The sequence below is a fragment of the Macrosteles quadrilineatus genome, unplaced genomic scaffold (genome assembly GCF_028750875.1).
Source record: "Macrosteles quadrilineatus isolate MER2022 unplaced genomic scaffold, UCM_ALF_1.0 Scaffold_6__1_contigs__length_79288215, whole genome shotgun sequence".
Classification (NCBI taxonomy): Eukaryota; Metazoa; Arthropoda; class Insecta; order Hemiptera; family Cicadellidae; genus Macrosteles; species Macrosteles quadrilineatus.
This window is the reverse complement of record NW_026542599.1, coordinates 71,050,665-71,068,491: the sequence shown is the minus strand read 5'-3', so window position 1 is coordinate 71,068,491 and position 17,827 is coordinate 71,050,665. Positions and strand designations below refer to the sequence as shown.

At 37.1% G+C, this 17,827-nt stretch overlaps 1 protein-coding gene across 1 annotated transcript in view; it reads left to right on the top strand.

The window, feature by feature from the left end:
• Nucleotides 1-17,620, top strand: part of LOC128996709 (uncharacterized) — a 41,059-nt gene extending 23,439 nt beyond the window's left edge. The window contains exons 14-22 of the mRNA XM_054422153.1: nt 401-543; nt 925-1,157; nt 2,251-2,472; nt 2,977-3,221; nt 3,453-3,662; nt 4,412-4,547; nt 5,208-5,371; nt 6,283-6,550; nt 6,915-17,620. Coding sequence (XP_054278128.1) covers nt 401-543; nt 925-1,157; nt 2,251-2,472; nt 2,977-3,221; nt 3,453-3,662; nt 4,412-4,547; nt 5,208-5,371; nt 6,283-6,550; nt 6,915-17,618 — 12,325 coding nt within the window. The 3' untranslated portion in view covers nt 17,619-17,620. The remainder of the gene's footprint in view (nt 1-400; nt 544-924; nt 1,158-2,250; nt 2,473-2,976; nt 3,222-3,452; nt 3,663-4,411; nt 4,548-5,207; nt 5,372-6,282; nt 6,551-6,914) is intronic.
• Nucleotides 17,621-17,827: the final 207 nt, after the last annotated feature.

Here is a 17,827-nt window from a genome sequence, read left to right as displayed (position 1 = left end):
GGAGAATAAGACACAATAGGGAATTAAGGCAACTGTATAATAGCACAGATGTAATTGGAGAAATCAAGTGCCGAAGAATCAGATGGGCTGGTCATATATTAAGAAGAGGTGAAGATTGTAGACTGGGAAGAGTTTTAAAGGGAAACACTACAGGAAGACGACCCCGGGGAAGACCTAAGCAGAGGTGGTGGAAGCAAGTGCAAGAAGATTTGGAGAGAATTGGGGCAACGGAGGATGATGCGAAAGACCGGTTAACTTGGCGAAGATTTGTTGGTGCGGCCAAATATCACCTCCGATATAAATGGCCCTGGGAGTAAGAGTAAGAGTAAGTATTGTCATTTGCTGTTTCTACAGTTGTTATTAATTAGGAAAGTCTTTAAACTAGCTAAACGATTTCCAGGCTGGTGCCATCGTTTTTGCTGCAAGTTGTGCCAAGGAATCTCAACGTCAATGTTACTGGGCACTTTGAGATCGAGGAAGGGAGTCGGTACAGCGGTGCATTCTCGGCTGAAGGACTCACTGAACAAGCTATTGAAGTTCAAGGTGGGTGGATCATGTTAACTTCTCACTCTTCTAATCTTAGCAAAATTAAAATATACACCTGGCCTAAACATATGTTCTTTGACATCACAAATAATCATTATCAACTAAAAAAAAAGAAGTTATCTTAGTTATTCCAAAGGCTAAAGGCTAGATTACAATTTCCCCCCTCGATTAAAAATCTGTACTAAATAAATAGGTTGAGCTATCTTTTACTGCCCTCCCCTCCTGCTCCATTGACACATCTTCTTTTTAGCTTTGAAGTATCAGGCCAATACAAAACATTCATTGGACGATTTATGTTATGTTAACAACACATAATAAGATAGTGATGCACTCTGCTACAACTGGTACAAACGGCTTATGTTGAATGTCCATTTACAGGAGATGTTAATGGAGCCAAGGGACGGTACTCTGGCTACCTGGCAGCCAAGATGGGCAAAGTTTACGGGAAGGTGAACACTAACATCGTCAACACCGCGGCAGTGACCAGCTGTAAGACACAGGTCCGCTACGTACTGCCAGGACGATCTTCCCAGAGCGTAGACTTCACTGGGAAACTGACCAACCACAAGCGCGGCGGCTTCACTAAGAAACAGCTGATGGTTAATCTACAAGTAGGTGTAACAGTTTAGCTGTGGAACTTTAATTTTCACAAATTATTTAAAAAATCAGGTGTTTGTTCACTTAAGTTTTTGTAGACAAAAAGATTATCGTTTGACGTTTATCATTTTGGAAAATATCTACCACATGTTTAACTACTTGCAGTTATTATTTAGTTAGCTTACGTACCCCTCAGAAATACAGAAACAAAATCTTTCCACTCCACTGACTTCTGCAAGGTATAAGATTGACCTCTTCTTCAATATTCTGTACATTTCGTAGTTTTCCTTCTAAACATGGGGTCCTGCTTTGCGGCATCAGTTTATTCCACCATCTTTCAAAAAAGGTGATTTAAGTGTTTCTTGCTTCAAACCACCATCCTTTATTAAAATTTATATCTCTTCACTAATTATCCTACTTTTCATACATGCAAATCACTCAAACCATTGTCAATGGCCTTACAGTCTTTTGCAAAGATAGCTTTTTATTGATTTGGAACACCCATAAAAATTAAAATGGAAACATGGCAGATACATAATATGGACATTAAATTTATGGCCTTTTTTAGTTGAATATTCCAGTAAATTTAATGTCCATATTATGTATCTGTCATGTTTCCATTTTAATTTTTATGGGTGTTTCAATCAATAAAATGTTATCTTTGCAAAAGACTGTACAAAACAAATGTTTAGATCTGACATATAGGAAGCTCCTACATGTTAAAATAGAACCTTTAACTTATGTGTTAAAATAGAATGCTCTTCATTTCATACAGCAGAAGCTTTTCTCAGTATTAGTTAATATATTGTGAAGTGAACACGTTGCACAAGAGTTCTTTTTCAGGTCACTCAGTTTCAGGTGGGATTGGTTTTTGCTTATCAGCTGCTCGACTTCTGGCATCTGGGCATGTACTAGGTTGTAGCTGAAAAAGGCTGTTTGAGGCTTTTTCCTCTAGGGGGCATCAGAATCTTTGTTCCTGCCTCTTGTATTCTCTACACATCTTTTCTTTCCCGTACAATAAGCAACAACAGCTGGTACTTACAGCATCTAATATCTTCCAGGAAAACAGCTAAACTTATGATACTAAAGGTTGATTTCCTCTCCCAGATGAGCCAAGCGCCCCAATACAACACCAAGGTCGGTTGGATCCTGTACAGAACCAAGATGTACGTGGACAGCAATGTGGACTTGACTGTGGGCAAGACTCAATGGAAGAGTCAACAGCTGTATCACAACAACCTGCAGACGACCAACAAGACGTTTGAAGTCATCCTCAGCCTAGAGTCGCCCAGCAAAAACCTGGACTACAGAGCTGAACTGCAGTATAAGGTAAGTGTCTTTTATAATATTTTGTGACTTAGGAAGAGCAAAATTTAAGTTTGGTATCTAAGTGATTTGCATAGAACCCCATGAGTTTGATAGGAACAGAAGAAAGAGTTGCTACCAATAACTCAATTGTGTTTTGGTTGTTGTCTGTTGTTGACACAAGAAAATTTCTATTTAGAGGGAATAGATTGGTACTGTTCAGAAACCATAACTTCTGGAAAAGCCTTGAATGAAGCAAATGTTTTGTGACTCTTTTGCTAATAAATAAATAAATACTAGTATGATGAGACTAGCAGGTGGGATAACCTTATTTTGGGTTTTATTTGACTTTCCAAATGGGTGTATTTTTTTGTCTCTATTAAATACATATCTTTCTGATCATCACTGCCTGCTTTAATGCTTGTGCTATTGTTGCTACTGCAGTTATTTGCCATTGCCCATCAGATTTTGAGGAAGTTCAACAGCTGACTGGTTTATGGTGTAATTAAAATCTGGAATTCCTTGCAGACGACGGATGACAGTGTCCACGGCCACGCACTGGCGCAGCTCAGTAGCACCAAGAGGTTCCTGGCGCGCGCTGACTACTCTGACAAACAGCCCCGGCGCACCGTGCAGCTAGAGGCTGCCAGCCCTTGGAACCGGGCGGCGCTGGAGACGGAACTGATCACAGAACCGGCGCAGGGAGTCAACTGTTACGCCAAGATGACGTGGGGCGCGGTGGAGATGCCGAGATGGATCTCTGCTACTGGCAGGTAACTGTGTAGGGAAGTAAAATAGGTTTTACTGATCAATGATGTATACAACTTTTAGAAAGTAAGATAGTTGCATGAGAATTTTTTCTCCTAGGACGCTATACTCTAGCCCAGGACTATTTTTCACATTACTATAGGCTAGGCCTAGGGTTTGCGATTGAAACATAGCTTCATTTAATTATGAGATTATTCCTTCAACAACCCAGAGATATATTATTTCACTGTTTTCAGATACCTGTTTGAAGAGACCCCTCTTAGTGCTACAGTAATGGTTGAGGGGAAGGTTGAAGTGATTGATTGGACGGACCCGATAGAATTTACTGGGTTATGGAGAGCCAAGGTTCAAGACGGACTAATAATCAGCGAAAGTGGAGTCACTGTGTTCGTCAACAAGGAGAAATACTCTGTGGAAGTCGGTTACGTGAAAAACTCATTAAAAGGGTGAGTCGGTGCAATACTTCTATAATAGGGGATGTTTTGTTTCAATTTGAATTTAATTGAATTTTTATTATATTTTTTAATATTGAATATTTGTGATCAAATATTTACGTTATTATTACAACCCCTCATTCACTGACTGACATGGATTTAATCAATAGCTATTCACTGAATCTACCTACGTAACGTAATCTGTACCATAACATTTTATAGATTCTATTTTTTTATAGAGTAGACTAGTAGAGTTGTTGCATCATATTCTTATCGCATACTTGTAATGATTATACTTATCATGAACTTTAGGGAGAGTGGGTTCAAGGATGAAATATTACGACACAATAAATATGATTTATTTTGTTGTTACTGGGGGCTAGATTAATGTTTGAATATATTTATTACTGAGCCAAGCTAAAATACTAAGTGTTTGTTCAACTATTGGAGCTTCAAACATTCGCACACCCCTAATAAAAGATCTTAAGCCCACAGGAATGTTAAAGTAGAGGTTATATTTCTATGCATTTTGTAACTTTTCTAACTAGGCATAACGAGGACTTTTGTTTAACTGGAAAACCCGTTATCTGGACTGTCCTCGATCCCGAGGATTCCAAATAAGAGCGTGTCTACTGTGGTGTATTTTCAATCAAAATAGTATTTTTTTCCATTTTACTGGCAGTTGAGTATATACAAAATGTCCAGTTTTCATTCTAGAACTACAATTTCACATTTCTAATTTTGTTTTCATATTGTTATAGAAAAAATGATATAGAGGTGAAGTTAAATCTACCCGACAACTCTTACAAAGGAAACTTCCTTCTGGTCAATAATCAGGAGAGAAAGAATGTCACTGTTCGATTGGATTTGGAAAAGACTTTGTACTTCACAACTCAGGTAGAAGGTTTTTCTTTCTCATTATCATTTTCTGGGCGTTAAAATGTTTAATATTTAAATATTATTTGGTAACTCCACTTTACATTAATTTTTTGTGGAGCTTATAATTATTTGGTGAGTCAGTGTCTCAGTCGGTAGCACCACGGATATTTCCCAATCCATGGAGCGAATATAGTGCATGAGAATTGAGAACTCTCTCAATCACTCTCTCCATGAGAATTTGCTGGTCTTCATATACATTGGAGGCACTGTTTTAATAGCTTACCAAGCTTACTGCCAACAACATCAAGTGAGCACCAAGTGAGTATGTTTTGTAGAGCTCAACTTTTATTTTTATTTTTTTTTAATTCCTCAATTTTTTGTTGTCTCTCAACGCTGGTGGCATAATAAAGTTTGTTGTAAGGGAATGATCTTTTTACCTTCGAACGTAGACCTTTGATAGCATAAAGACAAATGTCTTCTGGGTCTGGTAACGATTGTTTTGGATTCCAACCACCGACCTTCAGATTTGATGGCAAGCACTATAACCACTCGGCTACCCAGACAATTAACGCCAGAAAACTGTGCCCCAATGGCAGCTGGCCATGAAAGCCATAGTGTATAGTGTAATTTATGTGATTAATTAGTTCACAAGCTCTCCTAATCCATGTTCAATCATAGTTGCAGCTCTGGAAAGGATTTGATCTTCAGTTATTCTGGGATTACCTCGAGGACAGGACCCAGTCTGTAGTGGTACAGTACAAGACTTCTCCTAGATCTGAAGTAGCGGTCGTTTCCATGCCGGGCCACTACGCTTCCCTCACTGTGGATAAACTAGCACCTGGGTACGATTTGCATTTTCTTCTTTTAGTTTCTCCTCATGTACATGGTAGGCTACATGGAGAAAGTATTGTTTTGTAAAGCTACAGACTACACCTGTGATTACATGTGTGTACTATGATTTGTGTGTTAATCCATGGTATCTCCAGGTAAATCTTTTTTCATTTTTTGGAAATTTTGATTTGTAATGGCGATTTTCCTGTAAAACCCATAAAATGACGGAAAAATTGAATTTTTACAAAAATATCTTGAATGCTTTTTATTAAAATTTAGTATTTTGAGGTTCTTTGAACCCCTAAACAAAGCGGTATAACCCCTGATGCTGTAAAATTTACGGTTCAAAAGTTATTGCAATATTTGTGATTTGACCTAAAAATATCATAGTAAAGCAGCGTTCACACGAAGTCTGAGGCACCTACCTGCCTCAAGTTATTTGAAATACACTAGAGACAAGTAAATGTCCCTTTAAAGAAAGCAACAGTTAAACAATTTCTCATTGTAATCAATAGTCTATGCGTATGACTTACCTATCAATAGTTATGGCCAGTCTACTATACACTGGCACAATTTCAAAGCCATGTTCAAACGAGGCCAGTAGACAGGCAGGTTACCTGCCTCAATTACTTTATACCTGAGGCAAGTAACCTGCCCACCACTGGCTTTGTGTAAACACACGGCATTACAAAGGCAAACTCAAATCAATCAATGCCTCAGTACAGCTGTTCCTGTATTATAGCAAATCCATTTTGCGAACTAACTTTAACTTATAGAGTAAAACAAAAAGTATCTTTTCAACCCTAGTTCATTTTTACCTGGGCTATTTAAGCAATAACATTGATGCAACCTATTTTACCCAGTACTTAAAATATGTCATCAAAAAATAGGCAAATGTTAAATTTGTACCACTTTTTTGCAGGTTTTCCTCGATGAACATAACAGCGATGTGGGGAGAGAGCGAAGGATCTGCTACCAACGCGATCCTGTTGTCTTCCTTCTGGAACTTCAAGATGTCGTCTGTTTATCATCAGACTCTAGGATACGTAGCCATGCCACTCGTACAGGCTAATATTCACCTTACAACTCCGTTTGTGGGCTTCGAACAACAGAGTTTCAAACTGAATGTCAACAGCGTAGAAAATCCTGAAATGAGTCATCCGGAATATTCTTTCGTCAGAGAATTCAAGGTGATTTATCTGATTTGGTTACATTATGTTTGACATACTTTGGTTGAAATTGTAAGAGTTTCAATAAGACCATTCAAAAGTTAACCCTAAGAAGTAGTTATTGATTCATGGTTAGATTTAAGTCTTGTAAAGTTGTCAAGGTAAGTTTAGAGTTGGTGAGACCGTGAGTTGACATTTCAAGTTTCAATATATTTTTATTCGGCTTCATATCACAGCCTAGTAATTTGGGTAGTCAGACAATAATAATTTTTTACACTATTTTAGCATAAATATTTTTTACTCCCCTAGCAGTTGCCATCTTTTGACTTAACAGTTCTTGTATGATTTTCAGTTGAAGAATTTATAACAAAAATATTGTTTACAGGTAGAAACAAAGTGGCAACAACAGTTTGTTGATTTTGACTTCACCCATGAAGCAAGATCCAAACAAACTTCACTGTCGAATGCTTACACAAAAATTCACCTTTTACAACAATCGTTGACGTCAGTGTCGTGTTCAGTGGACTCGTCGTTGGAAGCTCTGAGGGAAGTGTCTGTAGTGGGTTCGGTTCAAGATCAGCAGGAATTTTCAGACGATGTAATGACACATAGTGAAAGGAATCATAGCTTGAATGTGACTTACAACAATTGGGTTTTGACATCAAACTCTACGTACACTCCTGGAGATCTGAACGTGCTTGTTGGAATCAGCGACAAAGAAAAAGAAGAGACCGTCATGTCAGGGCAAATCTCAGTTGGTGACAATTCAATCATTGTTCAATCGTCTTTCTCACCCAACAAGAAAGTGTCATTCAGAAGCACATACAGTTGGCCGTACCATATCGCTGCAAGTCTTGAGACACCCTTTGCAGGTTTCGAGAAGTCTAACATCCAGCATGATTTTTACGTAGAAGATAATGGGTTGCAAACAAGACTGGTTGGAGAGGTCGGAAAAGAGTTTTTCACATTCTCCACAAATTTGCTCAAGACTCAATCAACCTTAGAAGGAAACGTATCTATTTCTTCATCTTCAGAGTTACCAGACGTGCACGCTAGAGTGGAACATGAAATTTACAAAGATGATCAAAAAACCTCTCTGAAAGAGGCTTTTGCGGTCACTCTAAGCAAAGGGGACAAAGTGCTACATAGCAGTGGCCTTTTGTCTTTAGTTGACCTCAGAGATTCTTCATCCTCAAACACAAAACATTTGAAAACATTAATAATTTTACCTGGACACTTGTCGAGCTTCAACTACTCTCTAAACACCCAAGTGAAGACAACCGGTGTGGAGAAGAATCATGAACTGAATCTACTTTGGAATAGTGAAAGAATGCAAGTGGGATTAATTCACGAAGGTTTACATTCTCTCGCTGGATTTGTAAAAAGAAACAATGACAAAAAAGCTGAACTTTCTTTCAAAAAGCACTCCAACTCCAATTACAAAATGGACTTATACTTACATGGCGGCTACTCGATCAAACATCGGTTATTTTTCCCCAGCTACACAAACTGGGAAAATTTCTTGGCTGTTACTTCTCCCACGGGCAAATTGATAGTGAAGAATTTGCAAACGTTGAATGGAGACAGGACAAGTTTCGTACACAAAACCACTATATCTTTGAACAAAGAAGTTGCTTATGTAGATTTTGTCTATAATCTCGACTCTAAGTCAATGAAAGTTCAAAACGCCTTGTTCTCCACGACTACTCCATGGTACAATCCTGTAGTAACTAAGTATGATCTGGTGGTCGATACTGGAGCAACAACCAAGCACGAGTTTGAGCTCAAGTATAAACAAGGACAGGTAATAAAAGGAGTATTTGACATTACGGTCTCGGATAAAAAACACTCAGCATCATTCAATCTGTATTCACCCTACTGCAAAGACCTTTCTGGTAAGGTTAGTTTTGAGAACAATCAAATTGAATCGAGAGGAAGTTTTGTTTTGAATGCAGATGGAAAACAACTCAACGGTGATCTTCAGCTAGTCAAAAACTGGATAAACCCTCAGTTCTCAGTTAGCCTTGATAGTTCCAATGAGAACATAATAAAAGTTACTTGTGGTTACAATTTAGGTAATATTAATAAAAATGAAGGCATCATTTTGAGACATCATTTTGAAGCCTCATATTACAATGAAAATATAACTCTTGAAGGAATCCACTCATTCACTAAAGATTCCCTAAAGATTGATTTGAATGCAGAAACACCTATTATAGGCTGGAAATCACTCTCGTTTGGTTTTGACTCAAAGTTGTCTCGACAGTATTCAATGTTTGTACTGAATGGTAAGAAGGATGAAATTTCCTTTGTGTTATCTGGAACTGGATCTTTCCAAAGTGATCTGGTTAAAGTCAGTGCCTCGATTGACTACTCAATCGACAAAGTGCCCCAAAAGCATTCGACTTTGTTTGAATACAACAGAGGTAGAGAAAGTTTGTTTGTTTCATTCAATTTCCAGAGTAATGATGCAAACTTAATAGACTTTAATATTAATCTCTTAAAAGAGCCTAACACTGTTGAAAATCAAGATTCATATTTGTTTACTTACAAAGCGCAAACTCCGCTGGAAACACTCCCGGATTCTGATGTGGAAATGAGATTTATCAAAAATGGAAAAGCTCAGAAGATAACCGGGGATTTCAACATAAATAACGTTAAAACTACATTCAAGGGAGAAAATACGTTCGACAGCTCAGGAATCGGCTATTTAGACATAAAGGTTAACACTCCTGATAGTAGAGTTGGATTTTTGTTAAAACATACACGTGGTGATGATCAAGATGATTCTTATTCCGTACAGATTATTAATAATAGTGCAATGTACATTAAAGGCACCGTCACAATTCTGAACGTGGAGAAAGGATTGTGTATAATATACAGTCTTATGTCGTCTGTAGAAACTTTCGGTGATATCGAAGGAACTACTGTTGTGAAGCCAGGTAACAGTTCATATAACTTTACTAGCTCACTTACTGTTAACGGTGACAACTCAAATATCTCATACAACGTATCAATCAGTGAAAGCGATGAAGAAAAAACCAAGCATGACCTGAACGTATTGGTAAATTTCAGAGGTTTAGAAACTAAATTTCAAGGGGACTTGGAATATAAAAGTGTTAACTCAGAATTGGTTCAGTTGAAAGGACAAATAACTGATGGGAAATCAGTAAGCAGCATTAACTATGCAAAATCTTCTTTTTCAGAAAGGAGTTTCGAAATTGATTTGTCGGATATACTCAAGATTTCAGGTGGACAAAATGACTCCGGTTCAACCTTATCTTTGAAAACAATTGAAACCGAATCCATCCCAAACTTTTGTCTTGATTTGGCAATATATAATGTTGGAATTTCATTTAAAACCGAAAGTAAATTTGTGGGTAAAATTTATTTCAAGGCCGAGGTTATTGATGTGAAAAATCTCTCCATCTCTACAGAATTAAACAGTGTTAAGGTAAATGGTGTTCTACATGTTGTACCAAGTGATTCGGTCAATTTAAAAGTGACGAGTAATATTCCTCATTGGAGTGAATTGAATATCTTAGTCAGACAAAGCAATATTGATTATAATAAGAAAAACTATGAAATCAATGTTCGCAAGGAAAATCAAGAGATATTTAATCTGAACGCTGTAGGGAATTTCAACCCTTCGCAAGGAAACGGCATTCTCTCATTAACAATGCACAAGTTCTTTATCAATTTAGAATTAAATTATGAATTTTCTTCTTCTTTCTCGCTTGGTTTGAACTACAATATCAATGGAAATAAACAACACACTGAAGGGAAACTCACTCTTTTGCCTGATTCTGCCAGACTGGACTTAGCAACTCCAATAAAAGGGCTTGAAGATTTAACGTTAATTAGTACTTTGAACAGGAAAAATAAGAAAATTGGACTAGTCATGGAAAGAAATGGAAAAACTATCACAGCGGAAATGTCTACAACTGTCGAAGGTCAAAGAGTTATTTTGAAAGGTACAGTTACTGATGGGAAGGACGAGTTTGCATTCTCGATCGGAGCCCAAAACGGAACAGCTGATGAGCCCAAGTCAGCCTCATTCTACATTACCGCGTTCAAAAACAAACTGGCTGTTCTTATGATATCTTTGGATGGTTCATACGATCTTGTAACAAGGGCTGGAATAAAATTCTCATTTTCATCCTACTTCTACAAGCAAATTTATTTTGAGATTTCGTCACTTAAGGAAGAACACAACCAAACCTTTTTAATCAACTATATGTTTGGCATTGATACTGCTTATTCCCTAAAATCTACCATTGTCAAAAAATTGTCTAGTCCCAAACTACTCATCGAATCCAACTTTGGACCTCAAAATACAATAATTGATATCAGTTATGATATTGGAAGCCCAGTAAAAGCTGTTTCCCTGATGTTCAGTCATGATGATAAGCTGTTTAATATTGTCGGGAATGTTTCCTGTACAAACCTGAAAAGCCAAGTGGTGTTAACTTGGAAAAATGAAAATGTTTTGAATGGTTTGAAGGACTTGAATATTTTGGGAAGTTATGATTTCGAAGATAAGTCATTGATCGATGCTTTGATCAAAGTGAATGGTGTAAAATATTTCGATCTTTCCTTGAAGAGCTTGACCCTCTATGAAACTAAATTCCAATCAACTCTCGTCTCTAACAAGTACATTAATAATTCATACCACCTCAACGTGGATTATAACTTTGCTCTACCAGATTTCAGTGTGTCTGCCCATGTAGTATTAAATGAAGAATATTACAAAAGTAATGCCAATCTAACTTGGAACGATTCAGCTGCTATAGTCTTCTACCAGCTTCACACGAATGCAGGCTACGGGTTTGAGAAAGCTGTAATGTCGGCTCATTACATAACTAGTGGAACTAGCTTCTCACATTTCATAGATTTCACTATTGATGACTCAACTTTGTTCCATTTAGCTTCAAACATATCACAACCGAACAGATTTTCTTTAGACATCATATTACCTGACTCTCTATTCCTACCGTTTGTGAAAGAAATAAGCACTAAACTAATTTTAACAGAAGAGGAAAAGAAGATTGTATTTAAGTACTTGTCAGGTTCACAAGAGAGGAGAAAACTCGACTTGGCTATTTTAGTGAAAGGTCATCAATGTATGGTGCATGTGGGTCGGTCTGAAATCTACGAAGAAGGAAATCTGCAAGCTGACCGTTTCATATTTTCTTACAAACTATTGAAAAACATATTGGAGTTTGAAACTTCCATGATTTGGGAAAACAACGAGCTGTTTACTGTATCTTTCACCAAAGACTTATTGTGGGGTTTGAATGGAGTCGATGCACTTCTCAGTCCTGGTGGCCGACATATTTGGCGGGTCGTTTTTGTGAGTAAAGACTTTTTTGAGTTTTCAGGAGTTGTCAGTGGAAACCAAATTCAAATAGTCTTCACTCACCCTTCCACCATTTACCACAAACAACTTGGCATTACCAAGTTTGCGTATGCAAGCAAAATTGAAGAATTTGAAATGTTCAAAATTAATTATAATTTAGGTGACGTAGTTCGCAGCGAAGTTAATTTTAATAGTCCCAAGGCTTTTGTGATGAACCTTTTAAATAAAAGAGAAAGTTATGGAACGTCTGCTAGCTATGAGGTCGTACACCAAACTGGAGCTTACCATGGCAAAGAGGAAGGTCTCTGCGAAGGTGCCAAGCTCACCGCTTCAAAAGTCACATGTGATACGTTGCACTACAAGTTGTATCAAACAAATACTGATAATCCTTTAAGCCTCCACATAAAATTTAACTGGGTCACATCACAGCTAAATGGTATTTTTTCAAAAGGACAGCAAACTTATAGATTCGGTGGTATGGCAAATATCAGCACAATTGAACCGATGTGTTCGGGTCTATCAATGTATTTCAATTCATCAGCTAGCCCGTCGACACCATTCATTCTTAAATACGAAACAAACTGTATGAACTCACTGAGCGCTTCACTCAATCTATTCACAAAGGATGCAATGGCTCTGAATGTAGTTTATGGTTCGAATTACACGAACAAAAGCCTTTATATTCAAGGATATAACATATATTATACGCAATGGAACATTTCTGGAGTCCTAAATAACGACCGGAATGGCAACGTAGATATTAATCTAGACAAAAATAACATCAAAGTCAGTTTTCTACCAAATTTACTGAATAAGATGGTGTTCACTGTGAGAACCACTTATAATGGACTAAGAAAATTAGAGATCTCACTCAAAGATAAAACTGCAAATAAATTTTTTGTTCAAGACGAGTACTTAGTAGCCAACTTCAAGCTCGAAGGATCAAGGACAGACACCGAATGGAACTGTGAATATAAACATTTCAGAAACAACACTGTTATATTCAATGTTGTATCTAATGAAAACCTGGCATTTTACCTTGAATTTGAAAAGGGTAAAGAGATTTCTTTAAAAGTAAACAAAAATGGTCAACTGTATGAGGGTAAAGGCTCAATAGAAAATTCAAACGAAAATAAACAAGGGGGTGTAATATTGTCACTAGATGGACACCAATATGAATTGAATTTTGAACATTTAACAACAGAAGAAGGCAAAATTAATTCTTCAATAACATTTGACACTCCATTTGATCAATACTTTGCTAAACTTTGTATTCAAACAAAATCTGGTTTACGGTCATTAAAATCTATTCAATTTATGTCACTTCAATACAAAACACCATATTATCCCTTTGACTCAGGTGATATTGAAGTGGAATATTACGTCAAACCTGTTCTGTCCGAACAAGTGATTTCACTTGAAGAGTTTAATTTCTCCACTGAGAAAGAAGCAAGATACGAACTGAGCTACATTGAATTGATGTTTAAGCTTAGGTTGAAAACAAACGATATAAACATTGAAGATGCACTTATTGCTGTAACCTTTGGTGACAAGTACAGCATGAATGTGAAGCTCGATGGAATTCATCTGAAACTTGACACACTTCTACTGAATGACTTTAAAACGTTGGCTAGCCAAACAGACCTTGAAATCGAGGGAATTGATCACCCTTACCTGAATGGAATGAAAGGAAAATCATTTTTGAAAATATATTTAAATCCAAAAGAATACAAAGTGATAGCTCTGTTGAGATGTCCATTGGTTGAAACTGTGTTGGTCACCTCGGATTCTCTAAGAGATAGCAATAATTTACTGCGAACAGCTCTTGTAGTTTATGGAAAAGAAACTATATTAAAATTTGACACTAATGTGGTATCTGATGGAATTGTTGGATCAGAAAATGATGTCTTTGTACATCTGTACTCCCAATGGCAGAATAGAAATATACTGGAGTTTAGATTGGACATCAAACAGTCAGATAATACACTTTCAAAAATTAATTTTGACATTGATTCTGAATTATTAGAGCTTAAAGCCAGATATAGTAGTGAAGAATTAGATGGTGTTTTGACTAAGTCTTTGAAATTTAATGTAAATGAAACCTATTTAGGTTCTTTTAATCCTGAAGTTGTCTTCAAACGCCAAATTGACAAACACTCATACATGGAGTACAGCTTGGATTTCACAAATGGATTCTTGCATGAAAACTACCTATGGAAAGGAAGAGGTAATTTAAAAATACCAGATCTCAGTTTATTTTCCATCGATACTAAACCTTCTATTGTCGCTGATATTTCGGTGGTGTCAAAGTCTGTCCAATATGCATCAGTGATTGAGGTACTCTTCAAACGGAACAAATTAGATGCTTCAGTTAAGTGGAAGAGATCTGTTAGACCAGCAAATCAAGATGATGATCAGCAATTTTCATCTTTGTTATTCGGAGGGGAGATTCAGAAAAACAGTGCCGAGTTCTATTTAAATAATAATAGATTTTTCGGTTCCATAGAAAGTACAAAATCTCAAACATCTATTAGCGTCAATCTGGTCAATTCCAATCTCAACAAGAATATCACAGTACTTGCGAGTGTACAGTTCACCCCTGTATTTTTGATGACAGTGTCACACACAGTTTTTGATAGTCCCTGTTCTGTTGAAATAAAAGTAAGTAGAAAGCCTCAGTACATAGAATCAGCTGTGATAGTGGAATACAACAGTCTTAAACAACAAGCTTACGTAAATGTATATTTGGACAAGAATCCCCGGTCTATTGAACTCGTTTACATTGATATTTGGCAGCAAATACATCAAGTATCCGGCCAGGTTGAGGAAAAAGACGAAGAGATGACTATTAAAGGAACAATAAATTCACCTGCATTGGATGAGAATTTTGTAATAATCAACGTTGGTAATAAAAATGACAAGTTTGACCTCAATTTGAGTGACATGGCAATCTTCAAGGCATTTAAAGACGATGAATCCTTACTTCTTAATCTTTTGATTTTTGGCAACGACTACAGATTTGATTTCAAAAACAAAAGTGGAGTCAATGAATTAACTTTAGAATCTCCAATTTTAAGTGGCAATGTCATCTTCTCACTAAACGAAACTTTGTTTAAATCGTTTGTCACAGGTAATGTTCATTTCCATTCATATGATTTCATTCTTGACATGAACAAAAACCAACTCTTCAATATGTCAATTGAAAATGGAACAACAAATATTTTGAATGCCATAGTAGAGTTTGGAAATAGCAATGGTGTTGTCCAATTAAACATAGAATATAATTATTTCAACCAAATTAACAAACTAAATTTGAAGCACACTTCTGAACCAGTTCTTTTTGTTTTGTCTGTTAATAGCTCATTCTATCTTAGCAAAGGCTTTGAAATAATGCTCGGTCTAAAGAATGAAGAAGTTATTACTGGAATTTTTGAAGTAACACATGAAAGGCCTTTGTTGAAGAGCTATCTTGTCTTGAGTAAAGAAAATAGATCTCTGGAGATGACTGCTGAAGCCCCTCTTTACTCTGAGATGGACAAAGCTAAGATCAACGGTGTTTTCAAGTTTGCTGAAGCCAGTGACTGTGAAGTACGACTGTCAGGTGCTTTATCGTCTGCTGAAACACTTATGGCTCATGTTTCCCTTCACTTGATAAACAGAGAAGATATTTTCTCCTCTGGATTGATTATCAAAAATAAGTTAAACAACTTCAAAGGTGTTGAAATAACAGTTGATATACCACTTCAGTTTTCACGAGACATGAAAGCCAATTTCATCGTTCAACTGCCTTATCACAAGTCTTACGAGTTCACTTCTTCTCTATGTATCAGTGAAAATAAAGTAGCAAGTTCTGCTTTTTTGAAGTGGCAAGAGTTTATCTATTCATTGGATTACGTTTACGGCGATACTCCATTTTACGCAGCGTCCTACGAATGGAATATTCACTATTTGGACAAGAAATTGCAAGTTGGTGCTTGGATGAAACCCAAATATCCACTAACCGACTACATCTACTTTGTGGACCTCGATGAACACCGTTTGGTGCAGCTATCTCACGCGCTTTTACTTCAGAACAACCATTTCAAGAGTAAACTTGTTCTTGAATCCATTTTTAAAGGCTATGAAAAGTACGGAATCGATCTGGAGCTTCAAAACTTGAAATCTGGAAAAATAGTTAAGTTGCTTGGAAGTGCTCCTCAAATCGGAACAGATCTCGGTGTTGACTTTGCCTTTACATATGAAAGCTTGTTACATTATGCTGTATTAGCTCAAGTAAGATTTCCTTATGATAATCAAGTAAAAACTGCTAAAATGACATCCCTTCAAAAAATTCAAAGAAATGTAAACTATACAAAAATAAAACACTCTCTTGAATGTGACGATATCGGAGCAGTCGGGTGGGAGTTTGAAATGTTTGGATCAGCTCCTTTCTTCTGGCAAGGAGACCTTTCAGCTCTTGAAACCAAAGTGTCTTTCAAAAATGCCACATACTCGGCCAAGATCAAATCTTATCTTCAGCCTGACAGACTTCAAGTATCCTGTGTTTTAGAGGCACCACTTGTTAACTTCCAAAAAGGGGAACTGCATATATCAGGAACTAAAGAGTTAGTTGGGTCTGAACTAGTGTTTTCCCTCAACTCGAATGAAGTCGTCAATGCAACCATTTCTAAAGACATGAAAAACAATAATAATATCAAAATCTTGAGCAAGTGGAGGAATTTACTGTTCACTTACTTGTATGAAGTGAATGACGAAGAACTGGGAGTGAGTGGGTATATTTGTTGGGACCTGAATAGAAAAGACCTCTCTCAACTAGGGTTGTCGGTTGCTAAAAAAACATCTGAAAAGTATGAAACATCAACAGAATTAATTCTTCCATCCACTTTAGTTCCAAAACTTGGTGCAAAAGTTGTCTTTGCAAATAAGATAAATGAGCTGTTTACTTTGCTTCAATTAAACTTACCAAGCATTTCACTGGAAGGAAAGCTTGCTTGTGATCATTCACCTGCAATGTGGAAATCAGGCTTCCAGTTGAAGTGGACACCAAACGATAGTAATTCTAAAGACATCGGCTTATTTTATGTAAGGGAAGTAAATGAAGATGAGACGAAAACTTACTTTACATTACAACACTTTGCTTTGAAGAACGATATCATGTTATCGACATACGTCAAGAAAACCCTGTATGGTGTAAACCTTCAATATTCACCTCTTAAAGAAGAAGAAATAACTCTAGAACTGAGCCACTGGACTGTTCAAGATGGAGATAAAGACCGGACTGGGATTAAATTCACTGCTCTACACCCTGCATCCAAAACTCTTATTTACAGTTTGGCCAATGCCACTTCAACTCTTGACTTCTTCGAGGGTGGCATTTCTGTTGCTTACAGCGGAAAAGATTATGAGAAAATCAAGTACGTCGAGATATTTGGAAAAAAGAATAGGAAAGAGCCGCAAGTTTTCTTGGGTTTCTCAAGCAATGGAAACACTTTGGGGGTCAGAGGTTCTGTGTGGAAGAAAGAAAACTCTTTGCAAGGAATGACTCTGGAGGCTAGAGTGAACCAGAACGATCCTTTCAGAGTAGAAGTTGTCCAAAACCTGGAGAACCCTGGAGTAGAAGCAGAGATTAGTTACAGCCTCAGTCGTAAGTATCGAGCTTATCTTGGAATGCCAAACAGCAATGAACTGACAGCCAGCTTCTCACACGGTGTATGGAAGACCGAACACTGACGCTTTGGCAACTTATTTGAGATTGAACTCGTCAAAAATGCTCTGGGGGAAATTCGAATTCCCTCCAATGACTGAAGTAGGACAAGAACTTTACAACGGTGTTTTGGACGAATACACCGAAGTCACTCTCGTATCAAAAGCGATTTCTGAAGGGGATTTGATTTTGTAAATGAAGATTTCTCAGAAAATTGTCACTCCTGTTAAACGGT